Here is a 20,805-nt window from a genome sequence, read left to right on the forward strand (position 1 = left end):
ACAGCTCAACCTCACCCGGAAATCCAGCCCCGTGCTCCACGTCACTCTAATCCCGTTCCCTGCTCTCTGCCCACCGTGTCTGTCCTGGTGCTCGCTCCCCCACTGGAGCTCTCTACAGTAATCGGGTTACACTACCTGTTGAATGATCTGCCAGACCATACAGGTGGTGTCTCGGGAGCCAGAGATGAGGTAGATATCACAAAGGTCCAGTGCGAGGCAGGTCACGATATCTGGAGAGAGACACACAGCGTCAGCCCCCACACTCCCACCCTTACACTGCTGCAATCAAACACACAGTCACTACAACAACAACAAATTACACATGTATACCGCCCTTTGCATCTGGGAGTTTCCACTTGGCAACAATTCAGTGAAGGGCTTTGAGACGTTTCCACGTGACATTAAACCGAGGTCCCGTTTGCCTGTTCAGTCGGATGTTAAATATCTCGCGATGCTATTCAAAAAGAGAAGGGAGTTTTCCCTCTCCCAGTGTCCTGGCCAACAATCCCCCCAATAAAATTGGTCGCTCACTCCACAGCTGTTTATGGGATACTGCTGCGTATATACCGTCAATACACTTTGAAGCGCTTTAAGATGTCTTGACGATTTGATAAGCTGCGATATCAAATGCAAAAATTATTGTCGTCTCCTCATCTCCTACGCTTTTCCAATGAGCCACAGCACAAGCTCGAGGAACAGCACCTCATTTACCTGCTGGGGACCTTACAGCCCTCTGGCCTCAATGTTCATTTCAACAATTTCAAACCATAACAGCTCACCTTCCCCCACCTCCTCTTCTGTGACCATCACCACATCATCTTGGACCCCAGACGCACCTTTTCTCTCCCTGATCTGCCTGTTTTGTTGCAATCCCTCCTTTTTCTGCATCATTAAGACCTCTTTAACCCATCATCCCCTATCCTCTACCCCATTTTCTCCTTTGTCTTCCTTGCCCTGACTCCCCCCTTCTCCCTTAGCCCTTAAAAGCCTCTCCCTCCCAACGTGCCCCAGTTCTGACGAAGGGTTGTGGACCCGAAACGTCGACTCACTTTCCTTTCTCCATAGATGCCGCCTGACCTGATGAGAGTTCGCAGCGACTTCTGTTTTTTGTTGCAAAAATTATTATTGTACATTGTGTAGGTGAACACACCAGCGCACAGCAGCGTGTCCCAAACAGCCGTGAAACGAGCGAATGATTGTATCTGGGAGATTCAGGTCCTCTCTCTTAGAGGTGAGTGCTCTAACCACTAAGCTACAGGATATGGTGAAAAAGTGGGTAAATGCAGTTGAAGTATAGGTCAGCCATGATCAAACAGGTGGGATGGGCTCGAGGGGCTGAATGGCCTCCTCCTGTTCCAAAGTTCTTACGGCCGGGTAGTCAGAGCACAAGTGGGTCCTCGGTTTAACCCCAGAAGGTTACTATATCCATCCCATTGACTCCATGGGTACTTTACTGTGAGACACCGATTTGTCTCCTTCTCAGACCACAAATTCCCCCTCTGCCCCCACCGCTTGCCCCCTGCACTCCTGCCCCCTCATCCGCCCGCCCTCAGTGACTGACCGATGTGCCTGGTGACATGTCCGGTCACTTTGCCTTTGCTCAGGGAGGTGACCTGCACACTGTTGTCCCAGTGGCCGCCGCTGAACAGGAGTTTGCCATCGTGAGACACGACCAGTGTCCGGGCTGACAGCTCAGCCCCGGGAGCGAAGGGGCCTGAGAGGATCCGCTGTGTCCTGAGGAGCAATCACAGGGCGGTCAGTGTGGGGAGTGGGGGTGAGGTCAGTGTGGGGGATGAGCGCGAGGGGAGAGGGTGAATGCGAGGGGAGAGGGGGACACGAGGGGAGAGGGTGAACACTGGGGGAGGGGGGAGTGCGTGGGGATAAGTGTGTGGGGGGTATAAGCTTGTGTGGGGAGTGTGAGCGCTTATGGGACTGTGAGCATGAGGTGGGGTGAGCGTGGTGGGAGGGGGGAGCATGGGGGGCGGGGGGGGGAGTGTGAGCATGGTGGGGGTGCGGACGTGGGGTGAATGGGTGAGTGGGGGGGTGTGAGCGTGGGAGAGGGAAGCATGGGGGGCGGGATGGGGGGAGTGTGAGCATGGTGGGGGTGCGGGCGTGGGGGGAATGGGTGGAGGGTGGGGGGCAGGTGTGGACACTCACTTGACGCTGGCCGAGGTGGGGTCCCGTGTAAAGGTGAAGTAGTTGGAGATGTTCTTGTCGTAGGGCAGCCAGCCATGGGCTCCGATCAGCCCGTTCACACTCACTGTGACCTGCCAAACACACACACACACACACAGCCAAGCTGTCAGTCTCCACAATCAACATGGGCAACGGCGGCAAGTGTAGTGACTGTGCTTGAGTACACCCATCATTCACAGGAAAATAGTTCCGCCCTACACATACATACCCCCCGGACATCCCCCCACCCACACACACACTCCACTCCCCCTCCCCCTGCCCTCACCGCCTCCGCTCCCACCTCATTCCCCCTGCCTTTCTCTCACCTCCCCCACCCGCCCCAGCGATCTCCCCTCATCCCCCCCTTCCCTGCGCACTCCTTGCTAAGGCTGGAGTTGGCCCCGTGTGGGGTTTGCTGCGTGGGGGGGCTGGGGATGGAGGCGGGGACACACTCACCAGCAGGTCGGGGTATCCCTGTGTGATGAACGAATGAGCCTGATTCTTGGGAACAACAGCCTGGACCAGAGGAATGTCATCACTGATTCCCTGGAGCGAGAGAATGGGACAGTGAGTGAGAGAGAGTGTGAATGTGTGTGAGAGAGAAGAGAGACAGAGAGTAAGACAGAGAGTGAGTGTGAGGGACAGAGAGTGAGACAGTGTGTGAGATGGTGAGAATGAGAGAGACAGTGAGTGGGAGAAAGTGAGTGAGAGTGTGTGAGAGAGACAGGGAGTGAGAGAAAATGGGAGAGTGACAGAGAGAGTGAGAAAACAGTGAGAAAAGAGACCAGTTCCCGATGGCAGCAACCCACGCCACCCTCCCTTATTCCCTCTCTCTCTCCCTCCTTCCCACTATCCTTCCCTCTCTCGTTTCCCTCCCGATGAGGAAACTCTTGAGGCTTCAGGTGACAGCTGCTGGAAGGCGCTACGTGGAGTCCGAGTTTGTGAACACATCCAGCGGCTGGAATCCACCCAGAGAGGTCAGCAGCTGCTACTTAAATTCCACACGTCCAAATCGTGGGACCATCACTCAATGGGAAGGAATGTGTGCCCGAGCTGTGGGCAGGAAGATGGTGGCAATGCTCTCACACATTTCATGCTGAGCTGTGATGCCCACAGGAAGCTCACAGAGAGCTCCTGACCTGCCACCCACCTGGTGACCTCGGGCTCAGACCCACACTTGGGACGTCAAACAACCAACTTGTGACTTGGGGGGAATTGGCTCCAGGGTGACATGTTGGGCAACAAAATGTCAGAATCCAGCCCCCCCTCTGTGCCGGTCTCCAGTCCGGGTCCTGACCAGGAGGGGCCGCAGTGTCCCGGGGCACTCACTGCTGATGGCAGCACAGCCCGCCCGGCTCATCAGCAGGAGCTGGAAGGGCCGACCAGTCACTGGGGGCCGGGGATTCCTCCCCCTCAGCTCCTGGTAACCCCCAGCCAAAGCCCTAACTAACGGGGAGGGGGGTCCTCGCTGGACAAGCAGCGGGAAAGCTGCCGGACAGTGATATCAATGGCCGAGCGGTGTGGGTTTAGCCGGTTACACTCCAGCAGTTCTCAGTTTGGTTTGGAGACTCTTAAGCAACGGTGATGGGTTTCTGTGTGTGTCAGACACCCGTTGGGCAAAAACAAAAATCACTCCATCACTCACAGTCACACCACCCTGATCAAAAAACCCCTCTCTCACTGCCTCTCTCATTCGTTCCCTCTTTCTTTCCTCCCTCCATTTTCTCTCTCATTCTTTCCCCTCTCCCCCCTCTCCCCTCCCCCACCGAGGGTCACCTCCACGAAGAAGGACTTGAGATGGCCGAGGTGCTCGAAGACGTCCAGGGTGTAGGTGTCGAAGCGAGCGCGGCGTCGGGCAGCGTTCTCCATGGTCAGCCTCGTGGGGTGTGCCTCCTGCAATCACAGCAGCCATTAACCCGCCCGCCAGTCAATCCCTGCCCCCCATTACCAACCCGCCAGCCGATCGTTGCTCCTGGGAATGGGGAAGTGTTAGGGGGGGAAGGGTGTGTTTGGGGAGGGAGCTTCGAGGGGGGAATGGGGCGTGTTGGGGGAGGGGAGGTGTTGGAGGGAAGTGTTGGAGGGAAGTGTTGGGGGTAAGGGAGTGTTGGGGGAGGGGGAGATGTTGGGGGAGGGAAGTGTTGGGGATAAGGGAAGTCTTGGGGGAGAGGTCAGGCTTCCTTGTGGTCTCACCTTCAGGAGCTGACATGGAGTCTGCCCGAAGTTACTGATGATTCCCTCCAGCGCTTTCCTCTCCGTCTCATCTGCGATGGCATCCAGGTCCACCGCGCCTGTGAGCAGTCAGCGAGCAAGAGACGTGTCAGTCATGGCGGGCAGAAACACCGCACCCTCTCTGCCCCCCACCGCACCCACATGCCACCCCATCTCCCCGGATCCCTCCACCCCACGCACTCACACTACACACCACCTCACACACACTCTCTTTCACTCACTCACACACTCTGACATTCACACTCTCTCTCTCTCTCTCTCACACGCACTCCTCGTGTGCATTCCCTGTACACGTTCGCTCTCGTACCCTCGGGGGTGTGGCTGTGCGAGGAGCAGGAGGGGTGTGGCTGTGGGAGGGGCAGGGGGTGTAGCTGTGGGAGGGGCAGGAGGGGGTGTGGCTGTGGGAGGGGCAGGAGGGGGTGTGGCTGTGGGAGGGGCAGGAGGGGGTGTGGCTGTGGGAGGGGCAGGAGGGGGTGTGGCTGTGGGAGGGGCAGGAGGGGGTGTGGCTGTGGGAGGGGCAGGAGGGGGTGTGGCTGTGGGAGGGGGGGGGTGTGGCTGTGGGAGGGCAGGAGGGGGTGTGGCTGGAGGGGCAGGAGGGGGTGTGGCTGTGGGAGGGGCAGGAGGGGGTGTGGCTGTGGGAGGGGCAGGGGGTGTGGCTGTGGGAGGGGCAGGAGGGGGTGTGGCTGTGGGAGGGGCAGGAGGGGGTGTGAGCTCAGGAAGGCGCTGTCAGTGACGTACGGATTAGCTCAGCGATGGCGCGCTCCGTCCTCTTCTCCAGCTTTTCCAGCTTCTTGGCCACGTCCCGTTTCAGATCCCTGTAAACAGCGTTTAGTGAGTGTGAGCTGTGAACTGCCAGCGGCACCCATCGCCTCAGCCCTACCCCCTCACCCCCATCGCCTCAGCCCCTCACCCTCCTGCCCTCAGCCCCTCACCCTCCTGCCCTCAGCCCCAACCCTTCACCACCATCCCTCACTCCCAGCCCCTCACCACCCAGCCCTCAGCCCGGGGTGAGAACCTACCAGTCAGGCTTCCTCGGAGCAAGATTTGCCAAATCCTGTAACAAAACATGAAATAGTCTATGTGAGCACAGTGCTCTCAAACAACAGGAAAACTGCCGCACCTCAACCTCCTCCAGAACCCAACCCATCAATGCTCTGCCCCAGAACCCAACCCACCAACACCCTACTCTCGAACCCAATCCCTCAGCAAAGCCCATCACACTCACCACTTCCTCAATGATGGAGTTCGGTTTGGCTGCTTCCAGCTGCTCCTTCACCTTCTCCTCCACTGGGGAACAAGCAGAGAGTCAGCCTGACAGAAACCCCCCCCCCCCAGCCCACAGCCCCCCCCAGCCCACAGCCCCTCCCTCAGCCCACAGACCCTCCCTCAGCCTGGCAACACCCTCTACCAACCCCCATCCGCTCCCCAACCCACAGCCCCTTTCCCAACCCGGTAATACCCCCCCAGCCCCCAGTCCCTCCCCCCAGTCTGACAGCCCCTCCCTGCAGCCCCTGCCCCCAGCCAGCAACACCTCTCATCAGCGCCCCCCCACCCACCACCTGCAGCACCTCCGCCCCAGCCTGCAGCCTCTCCCCCCAGTCCAGCAACAACCTACTCGAGAACCCACCTCCCCCTCGAGGCCAGCAAACCCCCCACTTCCTAGCCCAGCAGCCCACGTCCCTCAGCCCCCTTCTCCCCAGCCCGGCAGCGTCCCCCAGACTGCAGGGAGGAGAACCAGACTGGGTGGAGGGGGTATACGCTGTCTCCACTGACCTGGCACAGGCCTGGCTTTGGGGACCTGCCGCTCCTTCAGCTCCACGTCCTCAGGCACATAGTTCCTCAGCTTCAGGTCCCTGTGGGTGGGGGGAGGGCAACCTCTCAGTCTCAGGTGTTTCTATCAGTCTCAGCCCCCAGCCTGTGAGGAGGGTGAGAGTCGCTCTGTCACCAGACTGTCACCAGACAGGCACCGACACCCCACCTTCCTCCGCACTTACCGCAGAGACTGACCGCCCCCCACCACCACATTCACCCAGATACCCCTTCCCCGCATCCAGCCCAGAGACCCCAGAGATGTTGCCGCGGTTTGCCACCCAATCCATTTTACAGTATACTCTGTGAAACGCTTTGAGACGTCTCAACCGTGAGATAATGCGCTGTATCAAATGCAATGATTATATTACTACAATTACAAAAGAACTATACAAGGTGATTTGAGACGTTTTGATGTTATTAATAAGGTGCTGTGTCTAACACAACAAATGTTAGTCAAATAATGGTTGCTTCTACATGCAGCGCACAGTAACCACCAGATGGCAAAAGACACCACAGTGAGGCAGGGGAATCAGGGTAAACAATGCAGCCGGTTTTCTCCTATATCTCACACTCATTCCCACCTCCACTTGGAAATCCCAGAGATATTGTTGGAATGGAATGTGCTCTCTCCCCCTGGATGGACGCGTCCTGCTTACCTAATTCCGGACAGCTACAATGGAGTCCTGTAGCTCCCAGCGCCTTGGGACGTCCTCCCGACGTGAAAGGCGCTTTACCAATGTGATTTTGTTGTTGCTAGAGCCCTCGCCTCACAAGCGACAGGTCCAGGTACGATTCCCGGGCAGGGAGAAATGTTGGGCAAGTTTCCTTACTCCATACGCCACTGTTTACCCAGAAGTAAGCAGGAACCTGGTTGTTAGTCGATTGACAGATCATGTTTCCGGGGATAATAATCCCTTTCACAAAAAAATTTGGTTACTCAATCCACGACTGTTTGTGGGACACTGCGGTGCGCAATTAGCTGCTGTGTTTTGCTGCATGGATTAATGCAAGGATTATTATTAGGCGCAGGTTGGTGAGAGCCAAGGCTTGGGGGGTGGGGGGGCCAGAGTGTGTGTTGGGGTAACGGCTGGAGTGTAACCGGCTAAACCCACACCGCTCGGCCATTGATATCACTGTCCGGCAGCTTTCCCGCTGCTTGTCCAGCGAGGACCCCCCTCCCCGTTAGTTAGGGCTTTGGCTGCGGGGTTACCAGGAGCTGAGTGGCCTATCTGATCTACTCCCAGAGTCCCCACCACCCGCTCTCCAAAGGGATGGGCAGTTTGTTGAGTGAGTGCAGTGTCCTGGCTGCGATGGGCTTAACGACGTCCGAGATTGTATATCATGGTTTACAGGAAGCTCCACTCTGCAGTCACTCAGTACAACAATCAATAATCCCCGTTCAAAAAATTGGTCACTCAATCCACGTTTGTGGGGCTCTGTTGTGCGCTATTAGATGCGCATTTCACCCACAAAATATACAAACAATTCACTTTACAGTATAGCCTGTGAAGCGCTTTGAGACGTCTCAATGTTGTGATAATGCCCTGTATCAAATGTGAGGAGTATTATTATTAATAATCAGGCTGGACTCCCTGACATGGAATTTATAGAGAGATGAGCACTTAATCTGTGGATTACCGACCAGACACCAGGAGAGAGAGATAGAAACTCCCTTCTCTTATCAAACGTCTCATCTGAAGGACGGCGTCTCTCCCAGTGCTGTGCTCCCCCCCTTCTCTCTCTCTCCCACCCCAACGCTGCGCTAGAGCATCAGCCTGAACTGTGAGCTCAGAGACCCCAACATGTGGGGGGGGCTCAAACCTACCTCCTCCTGAATGTGTGCGTGGGAGAGAAACCGTCGGGAATTGGGAAATTCCACTGAGTAGTGTAGTGAGTGTTGTCAGCCACGCTCAGTGCTAGCCTGGACTTGCCTTGTGTTAGTGTGAAAACAAACCCGCACACATCGGCTGTGTAGAGAGAGAGAGAAAGAGGGGCTGAACTGGGCTGACCTCACTGAGACTGATGAGACTGAGAGAGGATGTACTTGCAGTTACAGTGCCCCTCACCCAGGGCGACAGGGCATGGTGGGGTGATGGGGGGATGCGTGGGGAGGTGAGCACCGCCTCAGGATTATTTACGTTGAAGCGAACAGGAGAGAGATTTCTTCACTCAGAGGTGCATTTGAATGTGAAATCCATCCCAAATAAGCAGAGATGGGAACAATAGGATAGAGAGTTCACAAGGGAACTAAGCAGCTATAATGTGAAGCTGTTGGGAAAGAGCAGTGACGTGGATTATAACTGGGTGGGGAGAGCATTTCACCACCAAGGACACTGGGCGAGGTGACCAAAGCCATTCAATTTATAGTTGCCACACACACAGACACTGCACACACACACACACACACAGGCAGACCCACACAAGCATGTGCACGCACAACACACAGACACGCACCAACACTCACACAGACAAACCACAAATAGGCATACCATGAAAACACACAAGCAGCTCCCAATGCACACACGCCGTGTTCATCCCTTTTGGGACATCCTCCCGCGTGACAGGATCCTTGTAAATGTGAATCGTATTGTATAGTCAGCTGCCGACGGTGGAAGTAAAACAAAATGGGGGGTGGGGGGGGAAGTCCATATCCTAGGACCCTCTGCCCGGCAGCAACACCCAAGATGCTGAGCGGGACTGAGAAAGTAAACCCGGAACAACGCTCTCAGATAATAATCATCATAATCCTTGCATTTGATACAGCCTTATCACGTCGTTGAGACGTCTCAAAGCGCTTCACAGAATACTCTGTATATTTTGTGGGCAAAACGCAGCAAATTGTGCACACAACAGCGTCCCACAAACAGTCGTGGATTAAGTGACCAAATTATTAGTACTATTTTTGAAGGGATTATTATCATCACCGGAAAGAGATCCGCCAATCGACTAACAACCAGGTTCCTATTTATTGCAGGTGTGTGGAGTTAGGAAAAATGCCTAGAGTTTCACCCAGCCCGGGAATCAAACCTGGGTCCTCTTGCTCACGAGGCAAGCCCTCTAACCACTGAGCTACAGGACTCCAATTTCAGGACAGCCTTCAGAAGGCATTTCTGTGACACACAGATGGCAATTGAGAGCTGAAACAGGGTGTCCAGGAAGGGCTTTGAGAACAGGATGTTATGGTCGTTCTCTGATAATAAAAATTCCATTTGATCCAACGCCTTATGTTCAAACCTTCTGCCACAGTGCTTCACACAGCGAGTATTAGTAATACTGTACTATAATAATCCTTACATTCAATACGATGCCTGATCACGTTGTAAGGATGCCTCGAAGTGCGTTACAGGATAATAATAGGGAGACGGTGAAAGCAAAAAATTAATTTGTATCAAGGACAAATTAGATAGAGTTCTGCTAGAAAATAATATCTGGGGTACAGTATATAGTTTGGGACATGACATGTCAAGCGATTGCCAGGATGGTGGAAGGCAAACCAGATGGACCTTGGTCTTCTTTCATTTAGCAAATTCTTACGTTCTTAATAATAATAATCCTTACATTTGATATAGCTCCTTATTACATCTTCTATTCGTCTCAAAGCGCTTCACTGAATATACTGTAAAGTGAATTCACTGTATTTTGTGGGCGAAACGCGGTTGCCGATTGCACACAGCAGTGTCCCACAAATAATCATGGATTAATTGACCAAATTATTATTATTTTTTATTGATTATTTCTTCTTAAGGGATTGTTATCCCTGTAAGAGCGATCCGCCAATCGACTAACAACTGGGCTCCAACTTATTGTTGGGTAAACAGAGATGTGTGTAGTAAGTAAACTTGCCTAACTTTTCTCCGTGGCCGGAAATCAAACTCAGGTCGTCTCACGTGTGAGGCGAATGCTCAACCACTAAGCTACAGGGCTCCACAGTGAAGTGTAGAGATTGTGTTTTGTGGGCGAGCGCAACTGCCAACTTTTGCCCAGCGATGTGCCCACAAACATCCGTGAATTGAGTGAGTGATTGTATCTGGGGGATTGTCGGCCAGGACACCGGGAGAGAGAGAGAAACTCCCTTCTCTTTTGCCAACAGCGCTGCGGAATAACCGCTTGAACAAGGCACAGACTCGGTTTAATGTCTCATCTGAAGGACAGTGTCTCTGACAATGCGGCTCTCTCTCTCTCTCTCTCTCCTCCCCACGAGTGCTGGGCTGGATCATCAGCCTGGACTGTGAGCTCAGAGACCCCAACATGTGGAGGGCTCAAACCCATAACGTCCTGACCCCAGGGGGGTGGGATGGGGGGAGTTAGCGCCAATGGTTGAGCCCGTCTGACAACAAATAGTGACGGGAAAGGTTGAGGAAGTTCAATACCATTACACCCAGCTCAATCACAACAGATTTAATGTCACAATCAAACCACAAAGGGTGCAGCGCTGATCTGAAATAAAGGTGTGGGAAGGATAGTGGGAGTGAGATCTGACCTGTGTTTGCCCTCGACTTCCGCAGGCTCCTGTATCAGCTGTTTCCTCGCTGGTTCTCCTGCATCCTCAGTCCGGTTCTTTATATAAAAGCACACAGAACATAGAATACTGAGACTCTTGCTCACAGCGTGTTTGTGTCAACTTCACAACAGCAGCAAACTCCACTACACTTTGCCCTGTCCCGCCTCAGCGCACACACACACACACACACACACACACCACACACAACTTGTATTTACACGGCGCCCCTCACGCAAGGTAGCGTCCCAGAGCGCTCGACGGCGAGCGAGGGGAGGGGGAGGTGACCGCAGGCACGGTCAAAGAGGAAGGTCTTCAGGCACGATCTGAAGATGGGAAAGGAAGGGGCAAGGCGGAGGGATGGAGGAAGCGTGTTCTAGGGTTTCGGGGCATGGCGGCTGAAAGCGTGGCTGCCAATGGTGGAATGGAGAGCATGAGGGACAGGCGGAAGGCCGGACGGAGCCAGTCAAGGGATGCACGATGCACACTGTCAAACACACTCATTCTCACACGTGCTCATTCACACACTTACTCGAACACAAACATTCACAAGAATTAACAGAGGGGTTTAAAATTATGAGGGGTTTTGATAGAGTAGACAGGGTGAAACTTGTTTCCTCTGGTGGGTGGGTCAGTCACCAGAGGACACAGATTTAATATAATTGGCATAAGAACCAGAGGGGAGGAGACAGTTTTTTTTTACCCAGAGAGTTGTTAACAGTCTGCAACACACTGCCCGAAAGGGTGGTCGAAGCAGATTCAATAAAAGCTTTCAAAAGGGAATCGGATAGGTACTTAAAAAGGAAATATATGCAGGGCTCTGGGATCAGAGCGAGGGAGTGGGATGAGAATGGTTGGTAGTTTTTCCAAAAAGGCGGTGCAGGCTCGATGGGCCGAATGGCTTCCTTCTGTGCTGTAAGATTCTATGATATACATGGGCTCACACTATCGTGAGCACACGCGCGCACAACATAAACACCCGCCACAGGCTGCAGGTTCCCCCCCCACTCTCCCACTGGTTAGGTAAGCAGAATGCATCCCTTCAGGGAGAGAGAGCGCCTTCCAGACCAACAACGTATCTCTGGGATTTCCATGTATGGGTGAATTGCATGGAATTCTCAGCTCGGTTTGGAGACTCTTATGCACGGTGATGGGTTTCTGCGTGTGTTAGGACACGCGGCTGCCAAAAAGAAAATCCCCTAATCTCCGCCAACCCCCCCTCCACCCCCAACCAGGAGATCAGCATAGAAGCAGGAAGGCCCCAGTGTTTAACGGCACGCTACGTCAGGGACACTGAATTGGGGTGACGGCAGTGCTCGCAGCCACCCGGGCCAGCTCCGAGGTTGGGAGCAAACACGCAGTGTGGTTAGTGTGGCGCGCAGGCTGTGGGCCTCGCTCTGGTCAGTGCACTTTGTGTCCACCAACAGCTTCTCCTCTATCCCCCGCACTGTCATGTGTGGCGTCCCTCAGGGTTCTGTCCTCGGTCCCCTCCCCTTCAATCTATACAGGCTCCCGCTCGGCAATGTCATCCGTAGGCAAGGGGTCAATTTCCACATGTATGTGGATGACACACAACTCTATCTCGCCGCCTCCACCCTGGACTCCGGGACTATTAATGTCCCAGCAAATTGTCTGTCTGTCATCAAGTCCTGGATGAGAGCCAACTTCCTCCAGCTCAATGTTGGCAAGACAGAGTCGTCTGCTTGGCTCCCGGCAGCGCCTCCTCACCTCAGCCGCTGACACTATCACCATTCATGGCCGCACTCTTCACCTCACCAAGCCAATCCGAAACCTCTGTGTCACTTTCGACCCTCAGGTATCCTTCAAACCCCACATTTGTGCCGTGTTCCGTTCCACCTCTCCACACCTCCACAACATTGCCCACCTTCGCCACCGCTCTCACCTCAGGCCACTGAGACCTCTGCCTCACCCCTTTCTTGCCTGCTTCAAGTCCCGTCTGAAGACTTACTTCTTCGATCGCCCCGTCCTCTTCCCCTTTGGACCCCAACTCCCAGCTCGGGACCGAAACCCCCGATTATACAGCGCTCTGGGATACCTTTCTGACGCGAAGGGCGCTATACAAGTGTAATGTGTTGTTGTTGTAGCACAGTGACAATGCGCCAGGCTGCAGCTCGGGCTGTGTATAATAGTGTTACTCAATAGCGGGCCACGGAACATGCAAGGGAGCGGCCTCGCAGCCTGGGAATCTCTGATCCCCCCACCCCCAAACAAAGGGCTCAGCCACCAGTGGGTGGGGTGAGCCTGAGACTGTTTTGCAATCCAGTCAACAAAGCTGCTAGACTGAGTCAAACCAGTTCTACACCAGCTTCACCTCCTCTCGTTGTCTTCACATTCTCGCCTCGGGCGCTGACACAAAGGTTACAGCCCTCCAGGCTGGTGCTCGCTCCCCCACTGGAGCTCTCTACTCTAACCCCATTTCCTCACACCACAAAGCCCTCCTCTTCGACCGCTCCTTCGGCAAATTCCTGACTGTCCAGCGCCTTGGGACATCCTCCCGACGTGAAAGGCGCTATATTAATAATAAGAAGAATAATCCTTGCATTTGATACAGCGCCTCATCACGTCTTCGAGACACCTCAAAGCGCTTCACAGGATATACTGTAAAGTGGATTGGCTGTATATTTTTGTGGGCAAAACACGGCAGCCAATTGTGCACAGCAGCGTCCCACAAACAGTCGTGGATTGAATTACCAAATTATTATTTAGTTTTGTATAGTATCGTAATCCCATTCCTTGCTCTCTTCCCATCGTGTTTGTGCCGGTGCTCGCTCGCTCGCTCACACACACGTTACGCCTGTGATTGTTTACAATGATGTGCATTGACAGCTATCACTGCTCAGGTGTGAGTCAGTGCCAGAGGCTGCCACTCACTGTCAGCCAAACCCAAACAATCACAGCACAGCTCAGCCCCATTTCTGCTGCTTGCTCACTCCCTCATTAGAACAGAGACAGCTCAACTTGTAAAGACCCCACCCAGGCACACACAGCCCATCCTACACGCACACAGACCACCCCCCACCCCCCACCCCCAACAACAACTTGGATTTATATAGCGCCCTCCACGCCAAATGGCGTCTCAGAGCACTTCACCACACAGTGGTGGGGAGGTCGAGGATACTATAAGTCAGGCGATGGTGGGGACAGGGCTGAGAATCTTAGGTGATTGGCTTTGGGATAATTTGGGGCTCAAACACTGGCTTTACTCTGCGCTCATATTATGTTAAGAGTGTGTGAGTGAGTGTATATTTGAGCGAATGTCTGTGAGGATGTATGTGCATGCGAGTGTGTGTGAGTGTATGTGAGTGTGTGTATGTGGGGGATGCGGAGGGCGGGGGAGGGCGACTAGCCTGAGCAAGCCGAGCCCAGGGGGAGGTGGGAGGGAGGGGTATGTAGGAAATTAGAGATGACAGTGACAAACCAGAAATTGATTTACTGGGGGACAGGGAGCCTGGAGAGGCCTGGGGTGATGGGGCCTTATCACGTTGTTGAGAAATTTCAAAGCACTTCATCGAATATACTATGTATTTCATGGGTGAAACGCAGCAGCCAATTGCGCACAGCAGTGTCCCACAAACAGTCTTTTTTTCAGGTTTTATTACCCCGGAATGCGATTTGCCAATCAACTTAAAACCCGGGCTCCTACTCGCTGCTGGGTAAACAGAGGCATGGGGAATAAAGAAACTAGTCTAAGGTTTCGCCCTGTCCGGGATTCAAACCCAGGTCCACTCGCTTGGAGAGTACTAACCATATTTCAGGACTCCACTCTACAAGTGAATAACTACAACTCAGATTTATACAGTGCCTACACACAGGATCTCGGAGCAAGCTGGGAAGTAGGGTGGGGATGAGATTGTTGACCCAGGGCACAGACAGAAATTGNTTTTTGGAAAATTTTAATACAATGTACATATAGCAGCTTTCACATCAGGAGGATGTCCCAGAGAGCAAACGCCAAAGGCAAAGAGAAAAGGTGTGAGGCACAGGGGTTTTAAGAGCGAGTTGAAGAGAGCTGTGAAGGATGGTGGAATGGAGAGATACGCTTGGGCACCCATGGAGTCCTGTAGCTCAGTGGTTAGAGCACTCGCTTTGCAAGCAAGAGATCTGGGTTCAATTCCAGGCAGAGGGCGAAACCTTGGGCAAGTTTCCTTACTCCACACAGAGCCTCATAATAATCCCTCCAAAACAAAACAAAAATAAATTGGTCATTTTCAATCCACGACTGTTTGTGCGACATTGCTGTGCGCAATTGGCTGCTGCGTTTCACCCACAAATATACACTTTACAATCTATTCTGTGAAGCGCTTTGAGACGTCAAGAAGACGTGAAAAGCGCAATTTCAAATGCAAGGATTATTATTATTATTATGGTGGCACAAAGGTTGAGGAACAAGCAGACTTGGGAGAGCAATGGGCGCAGGACGAGAGATCAGGAACGGAGGGATTTGTGGAAGGAAAGGGAAGGAGACAGAGTTGAGGGAGGAGTGGGGAGAAATGCTTTTTTCTTCTGAATTTAAATAGGCAATTAATAAAAATAATACTTGCATTTATAGCGCCTTATTTCATTGACTTTGCAAAGAGCTTCACAGAATGTACTATAAAGAGTTGTCACTATTTTTTGTGGACAAAACATGGAATAGAGAACATGAGTGTCCCACAAACAGTGCAACCACTTTTTTTATGAAGGGGTTATTACCCCCCAGAAAAGTGATCCACCAATCGACTAATAACTGGATTCCTACTTCCTAGGTAAGCAGAGGCGTGTAGAGTAAGGAAACGTGCCTGAGGTTTCGCCCTGCCCGGGAATCGAACCCGGATCCTCTTGCTTGCAAGGCGAGTGCTCTAACCACTAAGCTACAGGACTCCACCTCTCACCTTTCTCTTCACAGAGAAAGTTCAACATTTAACATTACCATGAGCTCAGTGCCATTGTATGTATGTGTGTGTGTGTGTGTGCGTGTGCGTGTGTGTCTAGGTGTGTGACCATCAGGACTTCCTCACATTGTACTGTCTGTGAGGACACACACACACAGCCTCTCTTCCCCCCACCCCCCCAACACACACATACAATGGGGCAGAGTTTCCAGCACAATGAAAGGTTATATCCGTCAGAGCAGAAAGAGAAAGCTCAGGGCTCCGAAAGGCTGGCTCCCCGAGCCACAATCCTGACTACTCCTTAAACAATAACATCAGCCATCTGAGCAACGCTTTATTGTGTGTGTGTGTGTGTGTGACTGAGAAGCTCTGCTTCACTCACACACACCATTTCTCTCTCATACACATATCCACACACAGGCCCTTTACACACACACAAACCAGCTCAGAACATTGATCAATATAACAACAACTTGCATTTACACGGCGTCTTCACGCGGGGCAGCGTCTCAGAGCGTTTAACAGTGGCGGAGACTGACACTGAGCTGAAGGGGGGAGGAGGTGACAGTAAGCACGGTCAATGAGGAAGGTCTTCTGAAGTGATCTGAGAACTCATAGGGAAGGAGCAAGGCGCAGAGGTAGAGGAAGAGAGTTCTAGAGTTTGGGGGCACAAACACGCTCCCAATGGTAGAGCAAAGGGGACGAGGGACAAGCAGAAGACGGAGCCAGTCGAGCGGAGGAATAGTAATCCTTTGGATACAATGCCTTTCACACCAGGAAGACCTCTCTCAGCGTTTCACAGGATTTACTGTAAAGGGAAGCCTGGCTCAGTCATAGCACGAGTTAAAAGTTTGTGGGTTCAACCCCCATATCGGGATTAGGAACTCATGTAGTCTTAAACTGATGCTCCAGCGCAGTGCTGAGGGGAGCGCTGCATTGTCAGAGACACCATCCTTCGGCTGAAACATTAAACCGAATCCCCATCTATGCCCTGAGAAAAGAAAAGGAGTTTCTCTCTCTCTCCCGGCATCCTGGCCGACATTCCCCCAGATAGAAAAAGTGGTCGTTCACTTCACTGCTGTTTGTGGGATAATAATAATCCTTGCATTTGATACAGCACCTTATCACGTCTTCGAAACGTCTTAAAAGCATTTCACAGAATATACTGAAGTGAATTGACTGTATATTGTGTGGGCAAAACACTGCAGCCAATTGTGCACAGCAGTGTCGCACAAACAATTGTAGATTGAGTAACCAAATTTTTTTTGAAGGGATTATTACCCCCAGAAAGCGATCCGCCATTCGATTAACAACCAGGTTCCTACTTACTGCTATGTAAACAGAGGTTCGTGGAGTAAGGAAACTTGCCTAATGTTTTGCCCTGCTCGGGAATCGAACCCAGGTCCTCTCGCTTGTGAGGCGAGTGCTCTAACCACTGAGCTACAGGACTCCACAGGGATGTCGTTGTGTGCAAATTGGCTGTCGTGTTCCAGTCATTCCAATTTGCAGCGAATCCTGAAGTGCTGTGAGACACCATCCCAATGTGAAAGACACTGTATCAAATGTAAGGATTATTAGTGACTGTGTGCTTGTCAGTAACATCCCACAAACCATGAAGTGAGTGACCAATTTTATCTGTCGGTCAGGACACCGAGAAAGAGAAAGGAACTCCTTCCCTTCTCTTTTCCAATAGGGTCGACCATTACACAAACCTACGGCCATTTGGAGACATTCGGATTGAGGATCCCAGAGTGTGTGTTGGGGTAACTGCTGGAGTGTAACCGGCTAAACCCACACCGCTCGGCCATTGATATCACTGTCCGGCAGCTTTCCCGCTGCTTGTCCAGCGAGGACCCCCCTCCCCGTTAGTTAGGGCTTTGGCTGTGGGTTACCAGAGCTGAGGGGGAGGATTCCCGGCCCCCAGTGACTGGTCGGCCCTTCCAGGTCCTGCTGATGAGCCGGGCCGGGCTGTGCTGCCATCAGCAGTGAGTGCCCTGGGACACTGCGGCCCCTCCTGGTCAGGACCCGGACTGGAGACCTTCACCTTTACATTTGATATAGCACCTTATGATAGCAATAAGATGTGTTATATTATTATATTATATTGCTATCATAAGGTGATAGATAGCACTGCACAAAATGTTTACAGTTAAAGTGTGGTGACTATGTTTTGTGGGCGAACACGGCAACTGCTTTGCACCCAGCAGTGCTCCCACAAACGCCTTGGATTGAGTGAGGGAGAAATTTTATAACCAATTTGGGGGTTGTCGGCCAGAAAACTCCCGACATTCTGTCTTCAAGTCACCTGGGAGCCAGCTCAGCCACCCCACTTCTCGCATGACATACATTATTCTCTTAATCTGTCTGTTGGATTACTTAGATTATTATTATATTATTAGTTTAAATCACTTGGTAGAGGTAATTCCTAAATGGTTTTCAGTGATGGTCAGCCAGACCAATAAAACTGCAAGTTACAACTGGATGGAGGTTACTTTTCTTAATATATTTGAGCGTCCTAAAAAAGATATTCTCTGCAGGAGGTTGATATTTTGTTCACCCAAGTATTTTGTGTTTCTGAATAGTCTTATTTACAGTATCAGTTATTATTATTATATTATTCTCAGTCTGTGGTTTATATTAGGTCTGTGTTATATTATTATATTGTCAGGGTTACATTATATTATGGTCTGTATTATATATTATAGAATGCGTATATATATAGAATGCGGTGTTATAATTATCATATTATTGTCAGTGTGTGTTATATTATTATATTATTGTCTGTGTGTGTTATATTATTATATTATGGAGTCCTGTAGCTCAGTGGTTAGAGCACTCGCTTTGCAAGTGAGAGACCTGAGTTCAATTCCAGGCAGAGGGCGAAACCTTGGGCAAGTTTCCTTACTCCACACAGAGCCTAATAATAATCCCTCCAAAACCAAAAACAATAATAAATTGGTCATTTTCAATCTACGACTGTTTGTGGGACATTGCTGTGCGCAATTGGCTGCCGCGTTCGCCCACAAATATACAGTCAATTCACTTTACAGTGTGTTCTGTGAAGCGCTTTGGGACGTCCTCCCGACGTGAAAAGCGCTATATCAAATGCAAGGATTATTATTATCATTATTTGTGTGTTATATTATAGTCTGTGTGTGTTATATTATAGTCTGTGTGAGTGTTATATTATTATATTATTTTCTGTGTGTGTTTATATTATATTATAGCCTGTGTGTGTTATATTATTATATTATAGTATGTGTGTTTATATTATATTATAGCCGGTGAGTCTTATATTATAGTCTGTGCGTGTTATATTATATTATTGCATGTGTGTTATATTGTTATTGTCTGTGTGTACGTGTTATGTTATGGTCTGTATGTGTTTTATATTATGTTATTGTCTGAGTGTATGTGTTATATTATGTTATTGTCTGAGTGTATGTGTTATATTATGTTATTGTGTGTGTGTACATGTTATATTATGTTATTATGTGTGTGTATATGTTATATTATGTTATTATGTGTGTGTACATGTTATATTATTATGTTATTGTGTGTGTACATTATATTATGTTATTGTGTGTGTACGTTATATTATGTTATTTTCTGTGTGTGTTATATTATGTTATTGTGTGTGTACATGTTATATTGTTATTGTGTGTACATTATATTGTTATTGTGTGTACATGTTAGTTATTGTGTGTGTGTACATTATATGTTATTGTGTGTGCACATTATATTATGTTATTGTGTGTACATTATATTATGTTATTTTCTGTGTGTACGTTATATTGTTGTGTGTACGTTATATTGTTATTGTGTGTACATGTTAGTTATTGTGTGTGTGTACATTATATTATGTTATTGTGTGTGTACATTATATTATGTTATTGTGTGTGTACGCTGTATTATTATATTATTGTGTGTTATATTAGTATAATATTAAGGCTGCTGTGGGACGCTGCTGAGGCGTCTTGAAGACGTGATAAGGCGCTGTATCAAATGCAGGGAATGGTATCATATTATTGTAACTAGGCCGAGCCCGAGGCCTGGGAGTACAGTTGAAACGCTGCCCGAGGCCTCACCTGGCCGTGCCGCTCCCTCAGAGCCCGCAGCCGCTCTTTCCGCTTCAGCGCCTCCTCCTGCAGCATCCCGGCGCCGCGCCCCGCCATCACTCCTCCTGTATCCCGGCAAACCCCGCGCCACAGCCCGCCATCAGTCCTCCTGCATCCCGGCAGCCCCCGCGCCACAGCCCGCCATCAGTCCTCCTGCATCCCGGCAGCCCCCGCGCCACAGCCCGCCATCAGTCCTCCTGCATCCCGGCAGCCCCCGCGCCACAGCCCGCCATCAGTCCTCCTGTATCCCGGCAGTCCCCGCGCCACCAGGATCCCACGCCTTGTGCAATGCAGGTGTTCGCAACGCAGGGGGCAATGCAATTAGGGAGTGAATGCAATGCAGAGAGCAGGTGCATTGCAGGAACCATTGCAATGCAAGGAGGGTTGTGATGGATTGCAGGGAACAAATGCAATTAGGGTCCCGCTGCAATGCATTGCAGGAAGCGAGTGCAATCAGGGAGTGTGTGCAATGCAGGGAATAAACGCAATGCAGGAAGTGGGTGCAGTGCAGGGCCCAAATGCAATTAAACAGAGAATGCAATGCGCAGAGAAGGTGAATTACAGGGACACATGCAATGTAGGGAGCGGGTGCAATGTCGGAGACACATGCAATGCAACAATTTATACAGCGTATAAATAGGAGCCCAGAGCGCTTGACAGTGGCGGAGCGCGACGCCGAGCCGGGGGGAGGTGGCCGAGGCACGGTCAAGGAGGAAGGTCTTCATGCGCGACCTGAAGATGGGGAAGGAAGGGGCAAGGCGGAGCGATGGAGGGAGAGAGTGAAGAGTTTCGGGGCGTAAGCGGCTGAAAGTGCAGCCACCAATGGTGGAACAGAGGGACAAGGCAGTCAAGTGGAGGCAGTGTGGGTTGGGGAGTAAGCAGGTGTGTCTAAGGGATAGGCCGGAGAGGTTGAGGAGGTCAAAGCCGCAGAATAGAAGATGTTGATGGGAACCAATGAGTCTGTCTTCTGGTTTGTCAACATTTGGTTTCAGCGCTTTGGGACGTCCTCCCGACGTGAAAGACATTCTATAAATGGAATCTTGTTGTTGTGGTTGTAGGAGGTTTTCGCTCATCGGGGCAC

At 51.3% G+C, this 20,805-nt stretch overlaps 1 protein-coding gene and 1 non-coding gene across 2 annotated transcripts in view; both read right to left on the reverse strand.

The window, feature by feature from the left end:
* ccdc12 (coiled-coil domain containing 12) overlaps nt 1-19,781 on the reverse strand; it is a 24,617-nt gene extending 4,836 nt beyond the window's left edge. The window contains exons 1-12 of the mRNA XM_042331714.1: nt 19,695-19,781; nt 10,697-10,773; nt 6,178-6,257; nt 5,630-5,691; nt 5,424-5,458; nt 5,143-5,219; nt 4,366-4,463; nt 3,952-4,068; nt 2,632-2,721; nt 2,158-2,267; nt 1,562-1,734; nt 136-230 (exon numbers count right to left, since the gene is read on the reverse strand). Coding sequence (XP_042187648.1) covers nt 136-230; nt 1,562-1,734; nt 2,158-2,267; nt 2,632-2,721; nt 3,952-4,068; nt 4,366-4,463; nt 5,143-5,219; nt 5,424-5,458; nt 5,630-5,691; nt 6,178-6,257; nt 10,697-10,773; nt 19,695-19,781 — 1,101 coding nt within the window. The remainder of the gene's footprint in view (nt 1-135; nt 231-1,561; nt 1,735-2,157; nt 2,268-2,631; nt 2,722-3,951; nt 4,069-4,365; nt 4,464-5,142; nt 5,220-5,423; nt 5,459-5,629; nt 5,692-6,177; nt 6,258-10,696; nt 10,774-19,694) is intronic.
* Nucleotides 16,983-17,056, reverse strand: trnav-cac. The gene has a single exon. It is a non-coding gene; the product is annotated as a tRNA-Val (tRNA).
* Nucleotides 19,782-20,805: the final 1,024 nt, after the last annotated feature.

The sequence above is a fragment of the Callorhinchus milii genome, unplaced genomic scaffold, assembly GCF_018977255.1.
Source record: "Callorhinchus milii isolate IMCB2004 unplaced genomic scaffold, IMCB_Cmil_1.0 Scaffold2, whole genome shotgun sequence".
In the NCBI taxonomy this organism is placed as follows: Eukaryota; Metazoa; Chordata; class Chondrichthyes; order Chimaeriformes; family Callorhinchidae; genus Callorhinchus; species Callorhinchus milii.